The 23,641-nt window shown below is 44.9% G+C and overlaps 1 protein-coding gene across 7 annotated transcripts in view; it reads right to left on the bottom strand.

The window, feature by feature from the left end:
* The window catches only part of ANKS1A (ankyrin repeat and sterile alpha motif domain containing 1A), a 189,726-nt gene that overhangs the window by 89,240 nt on the left and 76,845 nt on the right, over positions 1–23,641 (bottom strand). For 5 of the 7 annotated variants that reach the window (XM_082638686.1, XM_082638687.1, XM_082638689.1 and 2 more), the window contains exons 4-11: positions 22,469–22,531; positions 14,908–15,204; positions 14,059–14,134; positions 13,673–13,774; positions 13,475–13,576; positions 11,808–12,004; positions 7,912–8,004; positions 3,105–3,225 (exon numbers count right to left, since the gene is read on the bottom strand). In XM_082638686.1, the coding sequence (XP_082494812.1) occupies positions 3,105–3,225; positions 7,912–8,004; positions 11,808–12,004; positions 13,475–13,576; positions 13,673–13,774; positions 14,059–14,134; positions 14,908–15,204; positions 22,469–22,531 (1,051 nt within the window). The remainder of the gene's footprint in view (positions 1–3,104; positions 3,226–7,911; positions 8,005–11,807; positions 12,005–13,474; positions 13,577–13,672; positions 13,775–14,058; positions 14,135–14,907; positions 15,205–22,468; positions 22,532–23,641) is intronic. The other 2 variants (XM_082638690.1, XM_082638688.1) reach the window with 1 other exon arrangement.

Below are 23,641 nucleotides of genomic sequence, written 5' to 3'. Positions count from 1 at the left end.
TTAATAGATGTTCCACATCATTAGTCATTAGGGAAATGCAAATTAAATCCAGAACAAAATATCACTACACACCTATTAGAATGGCTAAAATTTTTAAATACTGACAATATTAAGTGCTGGGGAGCACACACAGCAATTGTAATCCTGATGGGAATGCAAAATGGTAGAACCATTCTGGAAAATGGTTTTGCAGTTTCTTATAAAGTTAAGCATGTATTTATATAGGACCCAGCAATTTCATTTCTTGCATTTACCCAAGAGAAATGAAACCTATGTTCACACAAAAACCTGTATGTAAATGTTTATAGTAGCTTTATTTGCAATTGCCAAAAACTGTAAATGGCCCAAATGGCCCTCAACTAGAGAATGGATAAACTGTGGTATGTCCATACAATGGAATACTACTCAGAAATGAAAAGGAACAAATTACTAATACACTCAACAAGTATGAGTCTCAAATGAATTATGCTAAGTGAAAGGGACCAGACTCAAAAGGGTACTGGAATATTGTGATTTATAGGAAATATATATATATATTTGGCCATTCGGATGACCAAAATATATTTCTCAGATACACTTGGTCTTCATCCATAGTTCCTGGCTTACGGTTCCCAAAACCCAAGGAATTTTCTGATTGATAAGCTGTTAATGAAGGTGACTTTTGGTTAGCTGGTTGATTGGTTGGTTGGTTGGTTTTTGGCTGTGCTGTGCAGCTTGTGGGATCTTGGTTCCCCAACCCCAACCCAGGCCACGGCAGTGAAAGTCCTAACCACTGGACCGCCAGGGAATTCCCTGAAGGTGACTTTTGGATACGACCCCAGGGTGGGGGCTGGTTGCCAGGAGAACCAATCATGTGATTAGAGGGTTGGAACTTTCGGTCCCATCCCCTGATTTCCCAGGGAAGGGAGAGGGGGTTTGAGGTTGAATCAATGCCATTGGCAGATGATTTAGTCAATCATGACTGTGCAATGAAGCCTCCATAAAAACCAAAAAAGACAGCTTTTTGGTCCCTTTTTTCCCCCAAGGGCTTCCACATGGGGGAAACCAGAACACTTTTGCATGCCACTGTGCCAGGCCCCAAGCTCCAGGAGTACAGAAGCTCTGTTTGGGACCTCGCCCTATGTATCTCTACATGTGGCTGTTGATTTGTATCTTTTAATATCCTTTTATAATAAATCGGTAATCTAGTGAGTAAATGGGTTTTCCTGAGTTCTGTGAGGCATTCTAGCAAACAACCTGAGAAGAGGGTCGTGGGAACCTCTGATTTATAGCTAGTCAGTCAGAAGTCCAGGTAACAACCTGGACTTGCAAGTGGCATCCTGAGTTGGAGGGAGTCACTGGAGCCTCCAATTTGTAGCCAGTTGGTCAGAAGCACAGATGTTTACCTGGGCTTGTGATCAGCATCTGAAGAGGAGGGCAGTCTTGTGGGACTGAGCCCTTTACCTGTGGAATCTGATTCTATCCCCAGGTAGATAGTGTCAGAATTAAGTTGAATTCTCATACACCCCACTGACGTACACACACACACACACACACAGAGGAACTGGGTCTGGGAACCCTTTTCAGGTACGTACTGTATGATTCCATTTATATGACATTCTGGAAAAGGCAAAATCATTGCGACAGACATTGGTGCTGTGACTGCCCAGGGTAAGGGAGGCGGGCAGGACTGACAACAAAGGTACACAGGAGAATCTTTTGGTGATGAAACTGTTCTGTATCTTGATTGTGGTGGCAGTCAAACGACTGTATGTGCCAAAACTCACAGAACTGTACACAAAAAGGGTGAATTTTACTGTTTCTAAATCATAACTTTTTTTAAAAGCTCCAAATGGAAACCATTAAAACAAATCAAAACAACTACCATGAAAATAACCACAAAATTTCTGCATTTAAGGAGGAGAAACCTTTTACACAGGACCATTAAAAATAAGGTCTGCAGTGTCAGACACATCTGTACACGTTCTCTTAGCCACTCCTACCCTGACAGGCCTCGCAAAGGGTACTTCAAAAGACACCACTGCATCCCCCAGTCTTACCTGAACCATGGGCTGTCAGAGGACTGAAGGAAGCAGTAATAATACCCTGTGAAGGACCTGGGACCTGCAAGCGACAGAGAGCTGGGAGAGGCCGCAGGAGTTCCTTCCAACTGCAGTGGGAATTGCACTGCCCCTTCTTGTTCTTCCTTAGGAGACAGAGGTTGTCCCAAATGCTCCAGCGGTGCACACTCACCCCTGTCGGGACCACGTTTACACTGCCTGGCTGGTCCTCAGTCCTGCAGCCCTCACCCCTCGCGGAGAAAACTGAATTTTGCAGAGGCAGTGAAAGTAGGCCAAGGCGACAGAGCACTCCAGTTACCGGGTGGCAGCCAATCACGGGCCCCTGCCCACAAGTGTCTCAGTCTGAGGTCAGGACTCAAAGCAGAGTCTGTGCCGGCAGCCTGAACCCAAGGGGAATGACTTGTTGGGCTTGTTTTTCCACCACATTAACTTGAGGGTTTGTGATTTGAGACCCCAAATCAATCTCTGCCACAATGCTGGCAGCCTCCCCTCCCACGGCGCTCACCTAGTCTGACCCGACCTTTTCCTTGCTTCGCACACTGAAAGGTGACAAGACCACTCCAGCCCAAGGTATTGAAAATGAAAGGCCATAATACACCCACCATCCAGACTGCCCTGAAACCCAACTTCCCCAGCCCAAGGAACACCATCATCTCCTTCCGCCCAGGATCACAAACTTTAAAAATCCTTTCAGGACTTCCCTGGTGGCGCAGTGGTTAAGAATCCGCCTGCCAATGCAGGGGACACAGGTTCCAGCCCTGGTCTAGGAAGGTCCCACATGCCACGGAGCAACCAAGCCCATGTGCCACAACTACTGAGCCTGTGCTCTAGAGCCCACGAGCCACAACTACTGAAGCCTACGTGCCTAGAGCCCGTGCTCCGCAACAAGAGAAGCCACTGCAATGAGAAGCCCGTGCGCAGCAACGAAGACCCAACGCAGCCATAAATAAATAAATAAATAAACAAATAAATAAATAAATAAGTTAATTTTTTTAAAAATCCTTTCAGAGTTGTTTCTGCCAGGAGCAGGGGTGGGGGCTCTACCTTTTGTCCTTCCATCCACGGATGCCAGCTTCTTTGTCTCTGCTGTCAGCAGTAGCTCATAAGGATGCTCGTCCTCCTCCCTGGTTGCGCTCCCCTGAATCCAGGGTCTCACGGTCAAGACCTAAGAGAAACAAACACCACAGTACTTCTCAGGTGGGGGGCTAACACCCAGACAGGTTACGTCAAACAAATTTGAGATTACTGGCTCCTTTTTCATCGGAGGGGAAGAGAAGGTAAATAAGTGTCACAGGGAATCAAAATGCTTTCCTGGCTACGCACCTGGACCTCAAATCTCAATGGCCTTGGATTAAAATATTCCCCTTTCCTTCCCTCATTTCATCCTTCAAAATGCCATAAAATCCAAGATCCTCCCTTCCCCTGCCTCTTCCCTCTTCAGTGTTCGGCAGGATCTCTTTTCTGTGGGTAACACCTCCCAAGAGGTTTTTAGCCACCATGCACCATAAGGCCTTCTTTCTTCATGCTTCTTTCCTAATATGCTCACACAGTACCCCAAGGCTGGGATCCTTCCCCTCTTCTCAAGAGGGAATCAGCATGACTTCTGACTGACCCTGACTGACTGATATTTACTAGGAACAAAGCATTCTGTAAATCCTTCTCTATTTTTGTACGCCCTTCCTCATAGGCCCTGTGGGTTATAGATGAGGATTTCCCCAAAGCTGGCTTCCTACCACGCCTATGAAAATGCAATTTTAAATCAATTCCACCAATCTCTGTTCTGAAAAGAGGCAAGTGGATGGGCAGTAGGAATTTCAGTGGAGAAAAAGCAGCTCTGTCTCCTGAGAAATCCCTAATCCAGGCAGCCAAGTGTCTCTGATGAAATGACTGACCAGAGCTGGCCCCTACACCTGCCAACTGGCTTGAGTCAGCTGGGGGCCTGGTGGCCACAGCCAGTCACAGTACCAGAGGGGCCAGGCATCTCGAACCAAGCCAGAAACACCACGATCAGTGCTACAGTCACACCGAGAGAGAGAATGGAGATACCTGCTTTAGAGGATAATTCTAGCTCATCTCTCCTAAGAAGCCAATGTGTTTCACAGGCAAATAAAGAATAATCATAGACTGGCGATTAGGAAAGCCAACCGAAGCACAAAATCTCTTCTTGAGCAGTTTGGCTAGAACAAGTAATATATTATGAACGAGGGGGTGAGCGGGATTCACAAGTCCACCTAACAAACAATGGGACCCTACAAGTGTGGCACTGTGGTGTCACTGAAACCTCCTCCTTCACTGATGTGTCCCACGGCACACCGGAAACAAAGCAGGTTTGTGATTCAGTAGGATCTTGCTTCTTGGAGGCATAGCTCACAGCGTTACAGCCTAATGAGACAACACAGATTCTAGCAGCCTCAGACTCAGTGAGAGACAGCAGCTCCTGTTTTGTTAACAAGGCTGCCACTCCAAAGGCAGGATGGTAGTCTCTCCAAAATTCTGCTAAGCACAGCAGGAACCTCCACTGACTGAAAGCCACCTGGAAGCTAAAAGCTATTTCATTACAATGAGCTACTTGCCTGTATTACTTATTCCTTTTGCTTCTTCACAGGAACACAATTAAGGGAACAAAGAGGGACCATTAAGCAGTTCAGACAGTGTCAACTTAATACCGCAGGCTTTACTGACAGGAATTTGTATTCTGCAAGTTTACACACCCAGAGCCATCACTTAGGCAGAGCCCTGGAAATCTCATTCTGTGAGTGCTCTGAGCACAGCAAGAGCTCTCACATAGCCCCAGGCAGACCTCTTCTCTGAGAGGTATCTGACAGCCTGGGTGCCGGGCCTATAATACCCTTTCTTCCCAAGCAGGACGGGTCTGATGACTTCCATCTGGAAAATCAGACCCACTGGACCTGTGTTTGCTGCGTGCCTGGCTCTTGTGCAGTCACAGCTAGAGAATACCTGGTTCCAGCTCGTTCCTTTTGCAGGTGACAAAACCCGGTTACCAGAGAGGTCTAGGGACCCGGTTACACAGAGAGCTCCCAGCAGAGCCAGGGCCATAAAATTCACTCCCCTTGATTCTGGATCGAGCTGGCCTCATTTTTTTTTCTGGGAAGTGTGGTTTCTCCACCCAATTCAGAATCCTCTCCCTCCTTCAGATGTCTAATGAGTGTCCCCTGTTCATACCCACACAACTCGTAGGGTGATCTTTTCCTCTTGGTCCTGGCCTCTGCCAGCTATGGGATTAAAATCTCACAAAAAAAGCAATAAACTGCTTTTCTTCACGTCTTCCTAGCTCCCACTCAAGAAGCCCTGTGTCGCAGTGAATATGGCAATAACTGATTCGCAACAGAAAGGATTCTGCTCTTTACTAAATTACTCCTTAATCTTTTTCCCCTTTCTTCCAGGGCTTGCAATAAATCAAAAGCAAAAAAAAAAAAAAAAAAAAAGTATTCTCTGCTATATGGAAGGCAACATTTTTTGCTGCAGAGAAAAGCGACTACCAGTTACCACCCAACTGTGACCAATGGAATGGCCAGTTGGGGTGTGGGCAGCTTCCTGGGAAGAGATACCACAGCAGCTGCAACTTCCCATGAACATTTAGCACATCTGAGCATAGAGAAGACGCTGGTCAGTCCGATGCAGTTGGCAGCCCCTTTGGTGGGGCGAAAACAGCTAATTAGCTTGTATGTGTGCACACACGTATGTGAATATGTTTAATCTTTTTTAAGACAGTTTCATGATCTGGTCATTACTCTGATCAGCTCTCCTGGGGCCAGTATACTCAGCTTCTCTTAAAGGCTTTCATGGGCCATCTGACAATGACAAGCCTCAAGAATAGTAAACAAACACTGGGTCAGATTGCTTGCCTGCTAGGATATGAATGAGGTTTAGGGTATTAAAGCTTTGAGAGTATAAGAAATGAAGATGGTGAAGAATACAGTCCAAAAAAAAGTCTACTTTTGGAGAAGACTTATCCACTCATACTACAGCAACAGAATCTGTCTTGATCATTAAAAGGATAATAACCCAGAGCACATCACCTCTATATTTATGTACTTATAATCATCACTTAGGAAGCAAAGCCAGGGTTCTCAGGGTCTTCCAAATACTGACTATGGTTGTCCAACTGATCCAGAAATCCAGGCTATTTGGAGGTGAGTCCTAGAAGATGTAGCTCAGACACAGTCTCCAATCCAGGAGAGTAATAGGGATACTTCTCCCCTACTTTTTTTTTTTTTTTTTTTTTTTTTTGCGGTACGCAGGCCTCTCACTGTTGTGGCCTCTCCCCTTGCGGAGCACGGGCTCCAGACGCGCAGGCTCAGTGGCCATGGCCCACAGGCCCAGCCGCTCCGCGGCATGTGGGATCCTCCCGGACCGGGGCACGAACCCGTGTCCCCTGCATCGGCAGGTGGACTCTCAACCACTGCGCCACCAGGGAAGCCCTCCCCCTACTTTTTGATACAGTATGATTGCCAAACTGTATGCCCTAGAAAGCCCTGGGAGAAAAGAAAGTGCTGGTTATCCAACAGTTCTTTAGGAGCCTTGCCCTTATCCTTGGGCACCAGAAAATTTAATCCAAGTCCTTGTTAAAGAGGTGGTATAGGGCATTTACACAGACCCAGCCCCAACTGAATACGCTCTATATTACTAGGTTTCTCCTTGTAAAAAGGGAGTAATAAAGCAAACCTCTATATAAAAACGTGTAGGGGTTTACTACATGCGCTTGTATCTGCTGGCAATGTATTATTACCCTAGAGCCTGTAATTCTAGAGACCCCTTAGTTGAGTCATGATAGTAAGTATTTTGTAATTAAGGGATAGAAAGAAATAAGGACAGAATTTGTACCTAGCACAGAAATCATCCTTATCTCCAACACTGACTTTACATTCTAAAAAGGGCTTCCTTGTATTTATACATTTTGTCAAACTGATGTCATCCTTCTGGTTGCGTATGTTTATATTAAATAAAAGAACCTGTCTCACTGGATGGTCCATGGCAGTAAAAAAAACTTAACTCCGACTTCTGGGGACAAAGTAATGAGACTTAATTGACTAGTTTATGTTAGCTGGTTCTTAAGTTAAAGAACAATAGGGCATTGAATGAGCTACAAAAAACTATTGAAATTATATAATATTTTGAATAAACACTCAATAAATATATTCTCTGAATGGCAGGAAGTGTTAAAGGAGCATTGGGAAGATGAAAGATTAAGGAAAACACGATTTTCTTCATATACCTAAGTGAGAAGGTTGAACTATTCGCCCCAGGATAACATTTCTTTTTTGAAAAGGTGAACTTTTCTTTTCAAATTACCTCCTTTGATTTCCCCTGCCCCCATGACTCTTATTTCTCTTCTAGTTGAGTTTTCATGACATTTTCCATGTCTGTCCTGGTGCAGATTCTTCATATGAAATGAAGAGGGAAAATGAAAAAACAGAAATAAGGCCTTTGGGTCACAAGCATCAAAGCTTGCTAATCTGACCCAGTCTAGAGAACAATGATTAGGGGGATACTCCACACTTTGTATCAAAAGACAACACAGGTATAAGAGCCAAAAGTGAGACTGTTTAGCCTAATGGAGCCAGGAAAATGTGCATGTTTGGCTTCCCATGTGGCACGGCTGATCAATAATTGGCCCATCTGCTAGAGAGCCTAGTAAAATTCCTTGCTTAGTGCTTTTGAGTGAGTTTGAAAGGTCCTATTTTGGATTGCTGATATACACAATGCAAATTTACTAATCCAAAGAGGTGATTAAAAAAAATGACAAAGCAAAGCCTTCTTTAAGCACGCATTTGATGCACTTTCCAAAAAACCATATTTCAGTGATGGGAGTAAACCTTCAACCCTCTACCTCAGAAGCTGTCAAGGGAAAATACTTCTTATCTATGCGGTCTTCCTCCTCTTCATCGGGTGGTGGTTTTGCTGGAGGCGGAGGACGTTCCCTCTGTAGAAGAGAAAAAATAAGTATTTTACTATGTCTTTTTTCAAGAATTTAACTCTTTGGTTTACTCTTATCTCAGTCTTTGGAAATAAAAAAGAATAATGTAAAGAATTCCCCTGAAAGACTAAACTCAAGGTTTCGTATCTGAACAAGATGGAGAACCCTGCACACATACACAATTCAATTAGCATTGCTCTTTGTTTTTTGATGTTTGTAGCAGAGACTATAAACACCTCTGTCATATCCTTGACCACAGTGAGAAATATCAGCACTGAAAACACACAACTACCTCATCAGAAAATGTCCTTCATGATACTGATACACAAACTCGAGTATAGGAAAACCAGTGGCTCAACTTCCAATCTACTCTAAAAAGAGGAAACATTAAATCAAAAGAATCAACTTGTCAGAGTTCTAACAAACCAAAATTATTAGGGAAGTAATGAGGAAAGCAATCAAGGACAAAAACATCAACTCCTGCTCAAACTTGAATGTTATTCAAACCTCAGAACTGTCTCTTATCCTTGGTCACCTCCTTCAATGATTACTATTTGTATCATTAGCATATGAAAACCCTATTTCATCTCAGCCCATTTAAAAAAGGACTATTTGTCAGTTATCTGCCCTTGCAGGGGTTGGCAAGCTTTTTCTTAAAGGGCTACACAGTAAATATTTTAGGGTTTGCAGTAAACTCTGCCACTGGGGCACAAAAGTAGCCACAGAAAATATGTGAATGACTGGGCACGGCTATGTTCCAAATACAACTTTATTCACAAGAACAGGCAGCCCCGTCTGTGGGCCTTGGTTCACCAACCCCCTGCCCTAGAGCAAGAAACTCACTGAAGATGGGATTATCTAGGTCATGGGTAGACAGTTTCAGGAATACACAGAATGATCTTCGGTGAAAGAAAGCTGAAGAGAGTTTTGCCACTGTCCCTGCTGTACTTTTAGCGTCTTTATATCCCACAGTCCTATTTATGCTTGAGAGAGTCAATGTTCCTACAGGGAAGGGAGTGGGAACCTGAAACAGGAGTTGACCTGCCAGCTCCTTCCCTGGCTTGCAGGTTAGTCCACTGTGTTGCTAGAACGAGAGTATTTTTACACGTCGGTGTGGAGGTGAGTGTTGAATTATGTGACAGCCTCAGAGAAACCTGCAAGGAAAGACACTTCTCATGTTTTAGGAGCCACCGGGTTAGTTAGCACTTGGCATCCATGATCTCTCTGTTAAACAAGCTTTACTGCTTGGTATTATATCTTGATAAATTGGGTCATTCCCATATCCCCTGCCACAGGATGGATGCCCAATGGCAACGACACCAAAACAAGTTCATATGGTCAAGCCGAACAGAGCTTTTTAGGTCAGATTTCCCACTAAGTCCACTTTCCCCACCCTTCTTTGCTCCAGAAGCGTAGGAACAAGCCTGGTCCAGGGCCACCTTGTAAGGAGGGGAACAGCAGATGGAGCAGGCCCATAATCTCACCAGTTATCCAACAGTGGGAGACAAAGAGTTGAGGAAAACCAAAATGAAACATAATAACAACAAAAATGACTCATCCTAGAAGCCTTCCCAAGGCTAAAGGAGCCTAGAAAGAATAATATGAAAGGCTCTTGTGGAAGAGGTAATCACCAGGGACCCTGGAAGGAAAGAGAAGCATGGGTCTTTCACGGTCTTTTCTACCATGAAAACTATGGCCCAGGGGTCTGGAACTATGAAGCTGATTTATAGATACCATCCGCTGTGTTTACGAGACGTAGAACAGTCCCTTGGCCACAGTTAATTACCAAGGACCAGGAAGGCAGCACGGTAACAACATACTCAAGTAAAACTGGCAAAGCATGCACCCCAAGATGTATCAGTTTCTACTTAGCAGGACCATAGGAGGCTAGATTACTACAGTGGGATGAACAAAGAACCTGTGTAAATCAGTGGCTAAGCCTCACAGGAACTTGTTCCTTCAAAGCTTACTTCAGGAATCCCGTGTTCTTCTTGCAAAGCCTCCAGCTCCCTCTAACGGGCATCATCTGTAAGTGCCACTGAAAGCAACACATTCCTCCACAGGTTGGATTTCCCTAATTCATTTGTACCTAACAGTGAAAGAAGTGGAAACAAACCAAAAACAAACAAACAAACAAACAAAAAACCCTAGCTCTGTCTGCAGAAGCACTGTGTGAGCGGTGCTGGGCACATGCACTTGCTTTCACCACCGACAAGGAGTTTCATCACAGTCCTCGACAACACCCGCTCCGGGGGTTCTACCACAAGACTGGTGGGCCTTTCCAAAATCCATACTGAAGTGCTGGGACTATCCCAGGGCAGGGCAAGGAGCCGAGCCAAAAAGAACACCAAAAACAGCAGGCCATTCCCAGGGCATTAATGAAAAGCCTGAGGATCACCAGGCAGCCAAAGGATCATCAAAATGGTCATAAGCCAGATTTGCACCAAAAGGGAAGGGCCAGCCTCTCCAACAGGAAGAAGTAATATACACCTGAAAATATGCCTCAAGGTGGGACTATCACTGGGATCCTGTTAGAGCAATGCCTGTTTATTAAAAGTGCAATGCTCAAAACCTCAACAGTGCAGGAAGGAAGGGCCATGGGACCACTGATTCAGGCTTAGGCTCACAGTAAAACCCTGGGAGAGAAAATGGGGGTAAGGAGTCTGGAGAACAACGTATAAGGCTAGAAGTAGAAGCAAGTGCTAGAGCGACTTCCCTGGTGGCACAGTGGTTAAGAATCCACCTGCCAGTGCAGGGGACACAGGTTTGAGCCCTGGTCTGGGAAGATCCCACATGCCACGAAGCAACTAAGCCTGTGTGCCACAACTACTGAGCCCGCGCTCTAGAGCCCACGAGCCACAACTACTGAAGCCCGTGTGCCGCAATTACTGAGCCCATACACCAAAACTACTGAAGCCCACGTGCTCTAGGGCCCGCATGCCACAACTACTGAACCTGCGTGCTGCAACTATTGAAGCCCGCACGCCTAGAGCTCATGCTCCACAACAAGAGAAGCCACCGCAATGAGAAGGTCGTGCACCAAGCGAAGAGTAGCCCCGCTCACCACAACTAGAGAAAGCCCATGCTCAGCAAAGAAGACCCAATACAGCCAAAAAAAATAAATAAAAATTAAAAAAAAAAAGAAAGAAGAAGAAGCAAGGGCTAGAGAAAGAAGCAGTCAGATGGGAAGGTTGACCTTTAGAGGGAAAAATTCAGGGTTGTCCCCATCCTACTATTTCAATGGTTGGAGGGGTTATAACTAAGGGAAAAATAGGAATGCACATACTAATAATACATACACTGTCTGATTAAGCCTTGCTACAACCCTGCTGAACACAGAATCTGTCCAAATACAAATGGATAAATTTTTGAGGGCAAATGGAAGGTGAACATGTACTCAGGGCTGACAGGAACTTATTTAGCGAGTTATTTAGCAAGCTCTTTCATCGACGGAACTGCTCTCCAGAAAGAAACAAACAATATATAGCAAAGACCCCAAAGACAGAAGCAGCAGTGAGGCTAAATAGAAATAAAATGCTTCAATTTACTCTAAGGCCAAAAAAGTAATAGAAGGATGCAAACAGGTTATATTGAAACTGGAAAAATTAAAATTCTACCTCAACGCAAGCTGTAGAGGTTTGACCACACTAAGCAAGAGGGAGACGGTGCAGAGCCCCCAGGAGAACAGGGTGAGTGGGACCCAGGCCCCTGAAACACAGCTGGCACCGGGGGTCGTACGTCCTCTCTCCCGCTCCCCAGCAGGGCAGAGGTGGACAACAGGACCCCGGTGCAGAGAGTCAGCCACGTACAGGCCTCACTCCAGCAGCTTTCACTCCCGCCGTCTCAGCCTCCCTGCTCACGGAGTCCCGGTCAGACGAGCGCCCGCTGGCCGTGCTGTCCAATGAATGGCAGGAGACAGCGTTGTACAGCGCCTCATAGGGACCCTCCTCTTCCATGTTGGTGTCAAAATCGATGATCAGTTCAGTCACTGCTTTCTCCACGTCACCTGAAGAGGGGTTAGAAGGCAAGAGAGTCGGTGAGAGGAGAGCACAGTCTTGGACTTCCCACCACAGGAACAACCCAAAGCCCCTTCGGCCACCTGAACTTGACCAACATTAACCTAGAGCAGGAAAATAATCACGGCTTTCTCCATGGAGAAAAAATCTGTTGAGAAAAATCTCAAAAATCTGTTGAGAAAAAAATCTCCACGGAGAAAAAATCTCCACGGAGAAAAAAATGCGTATTGAATTGGCGAAAAATCTGTTCATGAAAGTTTCATCTGTGCTTCACACCCTGAGAAATGAACAGATTTTTCTCCAATTCAATACGGAACCTTTGATATCTATGAAGGACATCTCCCAAGATCGTTATAAATTCCCAAATACCTCAATACCATGACAGCATAAACTTAAACCATAAGATGTAGCAAGGTACAACTGGAAAACTTCAGTAATCTCTTTAAATTCTTAACAAGAACCTCCATGTGCCCAAGCAAAATAGAGGGTGGTGAAGCCTTTCTGAGATGAAGGCGCTACACAGCTGCAACTCACTCACTAGACAACTATGAACCTCAGAGCGCCTGGGATCCAAACTTGTGACTCTGCAAAGTAACCAGGGATCTGGTTATAGACCAGGGATCTCTGGGTCACTTGCAAAGAGTCAAAACTGTAACTGTAAAATCCTTGAAAGCTAAGAGCTTAGTAAACTACTAATCCCATTACCAGCAAATTATGAGGTCAAGAAAAAAGGTGTGACCAGGGGAGGGGAACAAGGACTCTACAGTAAAGACAGGCTGAGAACCCCTGAACCCTTGCATCTCTGCATTCCCCTGAAAAATCCCTTTCCTTTTTTAGTATCTGGCTTTGCTCTGTTTCTCAAGCCTTCTTCATTGTGATCTGTATCTGGGGGAGGTGTCAGCCAGTGTTTTGTCTTTCTCATTCATCAGACCTAGGACCCAAAAGGCTGCTCAATCAATCTGAAAAGGTGGATCCTGGCTAATGATGGAGAGGCTGGACTGCCCAAGCTAGCACCCAGACCACATTTGTTGGACAAATGATAGACTACTGAAATCTGCCATATACACATCTACCAACCAGATGACACTCATTAAATATTTACTGTGAGCCAGCTATACTCAAGGCACTAAAGTGTGTGTTAGAAAAAAAAGGTTTCACTGAGATTTGACTTCATCTTGAGATCATCCTGTCTACCACACATCCCAGGATAGCTCTCACAGAGCCAACTCTAAAAGAAGAGAATAAAATAAAGTAGGAAAGAAAAGGTCCACCATCACGGCCTAAGCTTTGCTCAAGAAAACTTCATATAGTAGTTGGAAAAAAATGAATTTGAATATGAACTTATTAAGTACTCCCAATCCCCCGAAATAATTATTTAAATTAAGATTTTCCATTCTGCCAAAGAACGTTCAACTCTTCAAGCTGAGAGCCCCTTTGCTGGCAGAAGAGGGCCAACTCACCCTGAGACTTCTGGGATATACAGTCCATGTTGGAGATGAGAGGTGGCTGGGCTGTGGGGGTTTTATCTACCTCTTTTGCACTTCTTTTTCCAGTCATGTGATCTACATGGAAAGACCAGAAAAAGCTGCACCAAATACCAGTGGCTTGGTTCAGCCATCGTGTCCCCTGGTCCCTGCGGCAGGGAGATGGACCCATACCTTCGATCAGTGCTGCTATCTGCTGGCTCTTCTGAGACGGCAGCTCCCGGACAGTGTCTAAGGCAGTCAGTCCACGGTTATCTTTTATGTTGACGTCAATTCCTAGAAAGGCACACCAGGTGGACCAGGGGAGTGAGAATTTTCAAGCCAGCCTCAAAGAGGGTCAAATTCCAGGATACCTAATGCTCCTGGCAGCACAACCAACTTTTTCATCCAAAGATATTTTATCCAGCTATACAAGAACTTCGTACATTTGCAATCAACCAGTGGAGACATACACATATTAGGTTCAAAGGCAGCCAGTAAAAATCCACCTCCAGGGATCCTGGGAGAAATGATCCCAACCCTGGCATGCTGTGTAGACAAGAGCGCTGCCAACCTCTCACCTGCAGCCAGCAGGATTTGCACCACATCGGTCTTGCCAAACAAAGCAGCCTCATGCAAAGCACTGCCCTTCTCCGTCTGGAAAGCAAATGAGAGCGCAGAGCAGGAGATCATCAGAACAGTGACCCAGGTTTGGCGTGGCTTCACACGACAAACGGAACGTAGACAAGAAGGGACAGGAAAATAAAATAAACCACACAAAGTCCTCTGTCATTATCTTTCCCACTTTTCTTGTCTGGATTCCAAAACAATCGTGGCCCATACTTGGGTGTTTGATGTGCCACCAGGAGGCCACACGTGAATAACTGCACTGTTACCCTTGGAACCACCTATTGGTGACACTCCTAAAAACCCCACCTTCCTGGGTGGAAGGAATGATGAGAAGAAAAGTACAAGGGGGGGAAACACCTTAACTTCAAATGTGGTCTGGTGGATGCAAAGCCTAAGGAATGGCCATTCATCTGAATGGAGAAAGCTACCAACAAAGGGAAATGCTAAGTCTCCTGTCGGCAACATCAAGTTGATGGGACTTTGGAGGCACTAATGGTGGCAGTGGGAACACAGGTATAGGAAGATAATGAAAGTTTTCTAATTTCAAGAGAGAGTCCATAAGCATGTCTTTTCAGGGTATAATGACCATGTATTATCCTTGAAAAGAAAAAAAATAACAGACTCACTGGAGGAGATTCTTTGTCTCTAAAAGTTTCTCATTACAATGAGTCAGCAAATGGAAGCATCTGACATGTGATGTGAACCGTGCTAAATAGGAACACAGACCAGCAGCATGGCGCTTGTGCCTTTTCCACAATGACTAGGTCCCTTGGGCCTGGGAGGTACGTCCGCCCCACTACCTGGTAATTGCTATCCATGCCGGCATCCAGGAGGACCTGGACCACGGCTTTGTGGCCATTCCTTGCTGCCAAGTGCAGAGGGGTGTGCTTCTTAGTGTTGCAGCTCAGGAGGTTGGGGTGTGCGTTGAGGAGCATCTTCACCACCTCCAGCCTCCCGTAGAGTGCAGCCAGGTCCAGAGGCGTCTCGAACTTGTTGTTGCGCATGGTGGGGTCAGTCAGCTCCTCTAAGAGGACCTTCACCACCTCCGTGTGGCCATACTGCGCTGCGCAGTGCAGGGCCGTCTCGTTGTCATTGTTCTAAAGAGTCAACAGGCGGATGATGTCAGAAAGGTGACCAGCAGACTGGCAGACGACTGGGGTAATCACACGTAAAACCATTGAAATTTAAATGAGAAAAATAGCAGCAACACTTGGGGACTAATAGAACTATGTCAGAATCCCGCAAACAAGCGCAACTGCTCCAATCAGCCTCATCTGCCCCAGTTACTGCCACAGGGGAGCAGTCGGTGCCTCAGCCTTTGTAGTCTCCTCTGTGCCAATGCAGACGTGTCTCCAGACGGCAAGGAGAGCCACCTTGGGAACACGGCAGGCCGCGGGGAGAAGCCCTGGCACAGATGGATGCCATCACTGCCATTGACTCAGTTTAAACTTCAACTGGTTTTACAATTTCTATTGAGCCAACCCCGTGGTCCTGATTCTGGATCTGCTGACCATCCATTGCCTCGCACACAAGCTTTTTGGAAAGAGTTTGTCATCTGCGTAGCTCCGTGCATGCAAATCAATTGGCCAACAATGAAAGTTACAGAGCAGAGTACCCAAGATCACTCTCAACGTATCAGCCAACAGCCACTGCCAGGGGACTGAGGCACCTGAGCTCAGTCACAGAGTAACGCGGGACCCAGATGCCACCCTGAGCCTGCTCCAGGAGCCTGCCCCAGCCAATGCATGCAGGACCTACAACTGTGCCAAGAAGGGTTTCTTAGGTAAGAAAGATACAATCAGACAGCAGAATGTTTTGTGTGAGAGGTGCAAAATATTCAAGATTGTAACATTGCCATTAATTCAAATTCACAACCCCACAGGTCCTCTGATGTCAATTTTGTTTCCAACTAAAGGTAGAACCTGAGATAAAGCAGGAGAAGTTTGTGCTTTATCAACCATCAGAAGCAAAATGTTCATCATTCCAATTATGCTCTTTCTTTTACTACTACTGACAATGTATAACTAGAGCAGGCATAGAGGAATTTCCATGACCTCTCCATTTTTAGAAGCATTAATGAAAATAATAATTCTTCCACAAGATTTTGAGATTCCTAAATTTATCCAGGAGGCTTCTGCCACTTTGGGGAAACAAAGCTTCTGAGGGCGTGTGTCCTTCAGGTCAATATTATGCACCTTTCAGTGGTCAAAAGGTAAAGATTAAATGTTTCCACAATTGCTTTAATTCTATTAATGATATTAAAAGTAACAGACTAGGAGTTACCCAAACATGCATGCAATTCCATCTGCTTTTGATCTGGCATTTAACTGCATCATTTTTTCCAGCTACACCAAGTGTATCAGAAAGATCCAGGGCTACTAGGCACAAGGCCCCAAAAGGCCAGGATGATAGCAAAGAAATTTTTTTTTTAATGAAACAAGGACAGAAAGGGTGGTAGCAGGAGCCACATGCAAAGATAAATGCACACAGATAAACAGAGGAAGCAGCACTGAGCTCCAACACAGCTCCAGGAGAGCAGCTGCTGAGAAGGTGCAGACAGACTTCTCTGGCCACAGAACACAGCCAGTTAGCAATGGCCTCCTGTGATACTATAGCTGGGTCCAAGGGGCGAATTTCATGTCAACCTGAAAGTCTGGCGGGCAGGAGGAACACTGGGCTGGAAGTAAATCCTTGGGGCTCCCTGTGCCAAACAAACCTTTCAGGCCACCCATATGCCCACTTCCTATTAAGCTATGGCATGAAAAACTTAGAGCTGTCACCTTGCTTTCTCATGAGAAGAAAAGAGAGCTACAGCAATGAAAACTCACAGGAGCTTCCTGTAGAGGGATCCTGGGGCAGAGTTGCAACTCAAAGAAGTTTAAGAGGATTCTCAGGGTTTTATATCTCAAGATTAGCATGACAGCAAGGGCCAAGAAAGTCAGCTTATTCTCATTAAAACTCCAGTCCAAAAAAACTCGTTTACTCTGAAGTAGACACTGCTATCTCTTTTATATCCAAGTTGTCTCCCAACAAGCAGAATAATCTGTAAAAAGTATGTCATTAGGGCCTGAAGAACTGTAAAACTCTAAACTATCCAGCAGGGGAAAAAAAATGTCTTCTCTGGGTTTTTGCCAGAACTAAAGCAGCTACCACAGGGCTGCCTCGCTAAAGGCATGGTCTTGATCACTACCAGGCAAACTGCCTGCCTATGTTAAAAATGGCCTAACCACATCTCTGCAGTTTATATTCACAGTGTAGGAAGCATCTTATTTATGTTTCAGTCTTGCCAGACATGGTCTGGTAACTACAGTACTCCTGAGTTTACGTCTGTGGTGACCACATCTCTCGACTATTGAACACAGGCCATCACAATGAGCTCTTACTACCGCTTCCCCTTGGAGCCTAACAATTTTCAGGACAAGAAGTCACTAAGTTTTGGATTTATGGACCCACAAGAAAGGGAGGGATTCCAGGGAGGGTACAAACTCTCAACCACCTGGAATCCCTCTCTTTCACACCTTTCAAATCACACCATGGGTGCTCACAACACCCCAAGAGTTCCCAGAATCATACTACTATGAATCTGGACTAAGGAAGGAGACTGAGATGAAATATCCCAATTTTCCCCCAAGGCTTTGCACAAACTCCCCATTCCTACTCATCTTGAGACCCACTTTCATTTTTTCCTTGCTAGGTCATTACTTCTTAAAAAAAAAAAAATCCCTATACCCTTTATACCTGGAGACCCCATTCAATGTATAAATCCATTATTTATGTGTTTTATACACACACACACACACACACACACACACACACACACATAAACTACAAACAGCAGAAAACCATCTAGAAACATTCCCGTGACCTTTCTCCTCTGGGAACTATTCAAAACCATCACCTCCCCGTGCTTGGATTATAGCCCAATTGCACTCTTGTCCACTGTTGACAGATATCTAAGTTAGGAACACCGGGGCTACAGCTCTCTGGAGCAACGATGGTATAGTCTCTAGAAATATACCCAAATTGGAACAAAAGGACAAAGTGGGTCTACAAAGATTTAGAAGACACAGGAAAAGCATGAGAACCAAGTTCCTCATGTGGAGGAGGAGTCAGACTTACTCTACAAAGCTCTGAAGGCAGAACTTTGACCAACAGATGGAAGGTTTAGGAAAATAGATATCAATCAAGCATAAGAAACCAAAAATCAGTGGAATCCAAAAAGAGGCTGCCAAGAGTAATTCTGCTTGCTACTAGGAGAAACAAACAAACAAACAAATAAAATAAGGGGTAGATGGCCTGCGTTTTAGGTGAGAAAAGAGGAATCCTGCTCTAGTGGAAAGTTAGCCTAGATCAGTGGTTCTTAAACAAGCTTCGTTTTGGAATTACAAGGGAGCTTAAAGGTAACTAATACTGAGCCCCACCCCAGGTCTGCCAAGGTAGCACCTCAGAGGGTAAAGCCCAGGAACTTATATTAAAAAGGTTACCAGCCTAGCAGACACCAACTTAAACAATCATTCATCATCATCAAGAACAAAACAAACTGACATCATGTGCCTGGTGATGCGATGCACTAAAAAGGAAGGACAAACATCACTCTTGTGGCATTACTGCCAAAAATGTACAACCTGAACCAAATCAAGAGGAATTATCAGACAAACGCAAACTGAGGGCCAGTCTACAAAACAAACGGCCTATGCTCTTCAAAAATGTCAATGTCATGAACGACTAGAAAAGGCTGAGGATAACTGTTCCAGATTATGTATGATCCTGGACTGTATCTTGGGCCAGAAAAAGAAAGTGCTCTAAAGGACATTATTGAAACAATTGGTGAAATTTGAACATGGATTTCTTTTTTGAAAAAATTTATTTTATTTATTTATTTATTTTTGGCTGCGTTGGGTCTTCGTTGCTGTGCGCAGGCTTTTCTCTAGTTGTGGCGAGCGGGGGCTACTCTTCTTTGCGGTGTGCGGGCTTCGCATTGCGGTGGCTTCTCTTGTTGCGGAGCACGGGCTCTAGGCGTTCAGGCTTCAGTAGTTGTGGCTCATGGGCTCTAGGGCGCAGGCTCAGTAGTTGTGGTGCACGGGCTTCGTTGCTCCGTGGCACGTGGGATCTTCCCAGACCGGGGCTCGAACCCGTGTCCCCTGCACTGGCAGGCGGATTCTTAACCACTGCACCACCAGGGAAGCCCCTGTGGATTACTTTTAAGTGTCTGGAGAAATAGACTTACCACAAAACTAATTTGACTGTTGCTCATCTTATGATATTCAGACTAAGTTAAAATTGTTTTAAAAGGGGGTAAGTAAACAATTTTAATAGTTTCACCTTAGCTAAGGATGACGTACATTTGGACTGGTTTATGCTGACTTGCTGAAACAGGAAAAGGTCCATATGGTGAGGAGGAAGATAAAAGCTCATAAAAACCATCTCTGCTCCCAGGAAAGGCATGTGCAACTTCTTAATTTCTACAGGTGCTTGATAGGACGTAGCACACAAATGTATTTTAGCAAAAACAATTCCTAGACACACCAGGTCAATGAAAACCCATAAAACCTAGGGAGGTTAGAATTGAATCAGCCTGAGAAGAGTCTGCATTCTTAGCACAACCCAAACAGCCTTATCCCTTAATGAAGTTTACATCACTTGGCCTTTGAGGGGGTGGTGGGTGGGGTGGAGGCAAAGGGTAGTACAGTTGGCCCTCCTAACCCACACGTTCTGCATCTGATGAGTCAACCAACCATGGATCAAAAATATTCTGGGAGAGGGACTTCCCTGGTGGTGCAGTGGTTAAGAATCCGCCTGCCAATGCAGGGGACACGGGTTCGAGCCCTGGTCTGGGAAGATCCCACATGCCGTGGAGCAACTAAGCCCATGCGCCACAACTACTGAGCCTGTGCTCTAGAGCCCGTGAGCCACAACGAGAGAAGCCACCACAATGAGAAGCCCGCGCACCACAAAGAAGAGTAGCCCCCACTCGCCACAACTAGAGAAAGTCCACGCACAGCAACGAAGACCCAATGCAGCCATAAATAAACAAACAAACAAATAAATAAATAATTTTAAAAGGTAATGTTTAAAAAAAATATATTCCAGGGGAAAAAATCTAGAAAGTTCCAAAAAGCAAAACTTGAATTTACCAAGTGGCAACTATTTACATAGCATTTACATTGTATTATCGTATTACACTGTATTATTAGGTATTATAAGTAATCTAGAGATGATTTAAGGTGTATGGGAGGACAGAAGTAGGTTATGTGCAAACACTACACCATTTTACATAAGGGACTTGAACACAGTATCCACAGAGGTCCTAGAACCAATATCCTCTCAGATACTGAGGGAAGACTGTATTTCCAAAGAGAGAAGTAAGTTCTTATTCCATTTAGATGAAGTTTCTTTTATGTGTGCAAAATCAAGGGATAGGAAAATGTGCTTTTAAGAACAAAAGTCTTACCCTTTAATCAGAGCTTTATAAGCTAAGTAAACTAACCACCAAGTCGGGAAACAATCACTTCAAGGTGCTTCCCCCCAAAACAAAACCCTGAATGGACCAATACAGCAATGTTGCATTAAGTTTCACTCACTAGTAACAAAGAATAAATTCCAAAACGCCCTTTCAGAAATACCACATGGTATATACCTTTTAAAATTAGGACCTCAAATATTACTAGTAACCAGATTTTTTTTTTTTTTTTTTGCGGTACGCGGGCCTCTCACTGTTGTGGCCTCTCCTGTTGCGGAGCACAGGCTCCGGACGCGCGGGCTCAGCGGCCATGGCTCACGGGCCCAGCCGCTCCGTGGCATGTGGGATCTTCCCAGACCGGGGCACGAACCCGTGTCCCCTGCATCGGCAAGCGGACTCTCAACCACTGCGCCACCAGGGAAGCCCGTAACCAGATATTTTTATTTCATGTACATGATCTTATTTGAACTCCAAAATAATCCTGCCAGGTAGATGGTATACCCCATTTTATAGAAGAGGAAACTGAAGCTCAGAGAAATTAAGCAACTATTCAAGTCAACACCAGTAAATGGCAGCACAGAATTCAAACTTGGGTCTGACTTGATCTGTGAGGGTTTTCCACTCTGCTGCACTACTTCCAAAAAAAAAAAAAGAAGATAAAGTATCTTCCTATCTTGAAGATTAGAAAACAGAATTGAAAGTGTGGGCAAACTAAAACTACTGTGTTCCCCCACTCCAGATCAAACTGCTTTTCCACCATTAGGGCCCAACAGCTGAAGGAAATCTCCCGTAGAGCCTGCCGAGGTCCAGCCCATAGGGACCTTCATTTGCTAAATCAGTATTTCTCAAAGAAAAACATGAAATATCTGCCTTGCATTTGGAAATGCACAGAAGGACCTTACATTTCCCTTCCCAGCAGCTGCTGTATTATTCAGAGCCAAGTGAAAGGTAGCTGATGTGAATAATGCAGTGACTCAACCAAACTCCAGATTGTTGCCAAAAAGCAAACCTCATCTGAATGAAACCTTGAGTCAAAAACAGCAGGTGAGAGCGCAGAGGAGACAGGCTAACACCATCACCCAACCCACCAGCTTTGCCTCCAGAGGCAGTGGAGGGCCGAGGCCCGAGGCTGGACGTTCATCACTAGGCCCATCAGCCCGTTACTTATCCCAGCCTCACCGGGGAGGGAGACTCAAGGCAAGTGCCCTGCTTGGCCCTGCAACTTCATTTCCTATTTCCGAGCTGTTCCAAGGGCCAAGAGTAACCAAGCAGAGAGAGAAGCTAATGGCTGGGGAGAAGGGACTGAGGCTTCAAAGCCCCAGGCACAAACTCAAGGAAAAGAGAGGGGAGCCACACCAGCAGCTTTTAAGAGTAAAATGGAGTCACCCACGCCCCGGCTGCCACACCTCCACCACAAGCTATTGTTCGGATTCCATCTCAAGAGAAATATCAAAAGCAAACTTAAAAAAAAAATTTAATCTAGGAAGTACAATTTAATCATTTTCTGTGCTTATTAAAAAGTAAGCTACTTTGCGTAACATCTTTTAATTGCACTTTTCTTTTTTGAATTTAAATGATTTTAGAAATCACAATAGTAAATTATGCCCATAATATGGTCCCTTCTATTTCCCCAGTTCTGCCACTTCTAAGCTTTTCAGCCATTCCAGGAAAAGCACCCAACATTTCCAGAATTGGTATGGGTTTTAAAAACAAAAACAAAACCCACTGAAGCTCCGTTTTCCCATTCCCAGGCAAGCCAGAAGCAGATGGGCTGAAGCAGACAAACATCAGGTTGATGAAGAAGAGCCTGAGTGGATGAGAGTGGAAGCCAGAGAGGACCGAAGAGAAAGTGCAGCCTGGAGAAATGATGCAGAGAAATTCTGTCAGCGAAAAGTACACACCTTGGCATTGATATAAGGGTCAAAGGGGCCGTACTTTTTGAGTTCTTTGATCTCAAGAGCATTCTATAAAAAGGAGAGGAAAAGAAAATGTGATGATGAAATGGATGAAATATATCAAAGCAATGCACAGCCCCGAGGGGGCCCAACACTAGACAACTTGGATCTGCCCTCTGGGTGCCTCAAAAGGAAGTTAACGGGGAAGACAACCTCCAGGGCACAGCGCTCATCACCCCTCTCATCCAAGCTTCCAACTGAAGCAATGTTAATGGTTTTTAATAAATCAGCGAAGTACTTGTAACCACTGCCTAGATGCATTAGGTTTTTCGAGCTATTGCAGACGTTGTGCCCAGCCCCTGCCCCACCCACCTGCCTGCCAGATACGCAAAGCACTGGGCTGGGTCCCACTTATCAATGGACACTCCAGGCGGGAGGCGGCTGTGAGCAGGACAAGCTAGCATACTCAAGTGGCTCAAAAATCCAAGCAGCTGTGTTCCAAGGCAAAAGTGAGCAAAGACAGGATTAGAAATGGTGGCTGAAAATTTCTTAAACGAGAAGGACTTTAATGGGTGACTAGATTTTTCCACATTGAGGAATATTAGTTAAAAGCAAACCTCTTATAAATTTCCTCCAGATAAGAGAAATTACTGTCACATTAGACAGGAGGAGTAAAATTGCATTTAGGTTCTAAAGAGGCAATTCTAAAGAGACAATTTTCCTTCCTAATGTTATAAAACAAACATCCTCATTGATGATCTTGAATGTCTGTTGCTCACCCACCCAGAAAATACAGCCAGAAGGGGGAAAGGGAGGCCGATGAACAGCTGTACACACACAATCTCCAAACGGAGAGAGCTGGGAGCACTGCTGTAGTTTTCTCACCCCTCACAGTGAAGCTGCCCTTCTCTGAATCAAAAGCGTGCTCTTAACAGCTCACTGAGAATGTGCATGGTCTTGCTGACAGGGGGACTTCAAGAATGGTTTCCTATTTTTTTGAGGAATAACCCTGATCTAATCCTACAGGCAACTGAACAATCTCCTCTCAGCAAAGTCACTAGTAAAACAGTCCTAAGCTTATTGAGAAAGGGCAGCATCTCTCTCCTTCAAGCAAATAAGAAAAGTATCTACTTCAGTTCAGAGCAGAGAGGGAAACAGGAGAATGGCTTGTCATTCAGA

Source organism: Mesoplodon mirus (assembly GCF_964341445.2).
Source record: "Mesoplodon mirus genome assembly, chromosome: 12".
Classification (NCBI taxonomy): Eukaryota; Metazoa; Chordata; class Mammalia; order Artiodactyla; family Ziphiidae; genus Mesoplodon; species Mesoplodon mirus.
The sequence above is the reverse complement of the archived record's forward strand: the minus strand, read 5'-3'. Positions and strand labels throughout refer to the sequence as shown.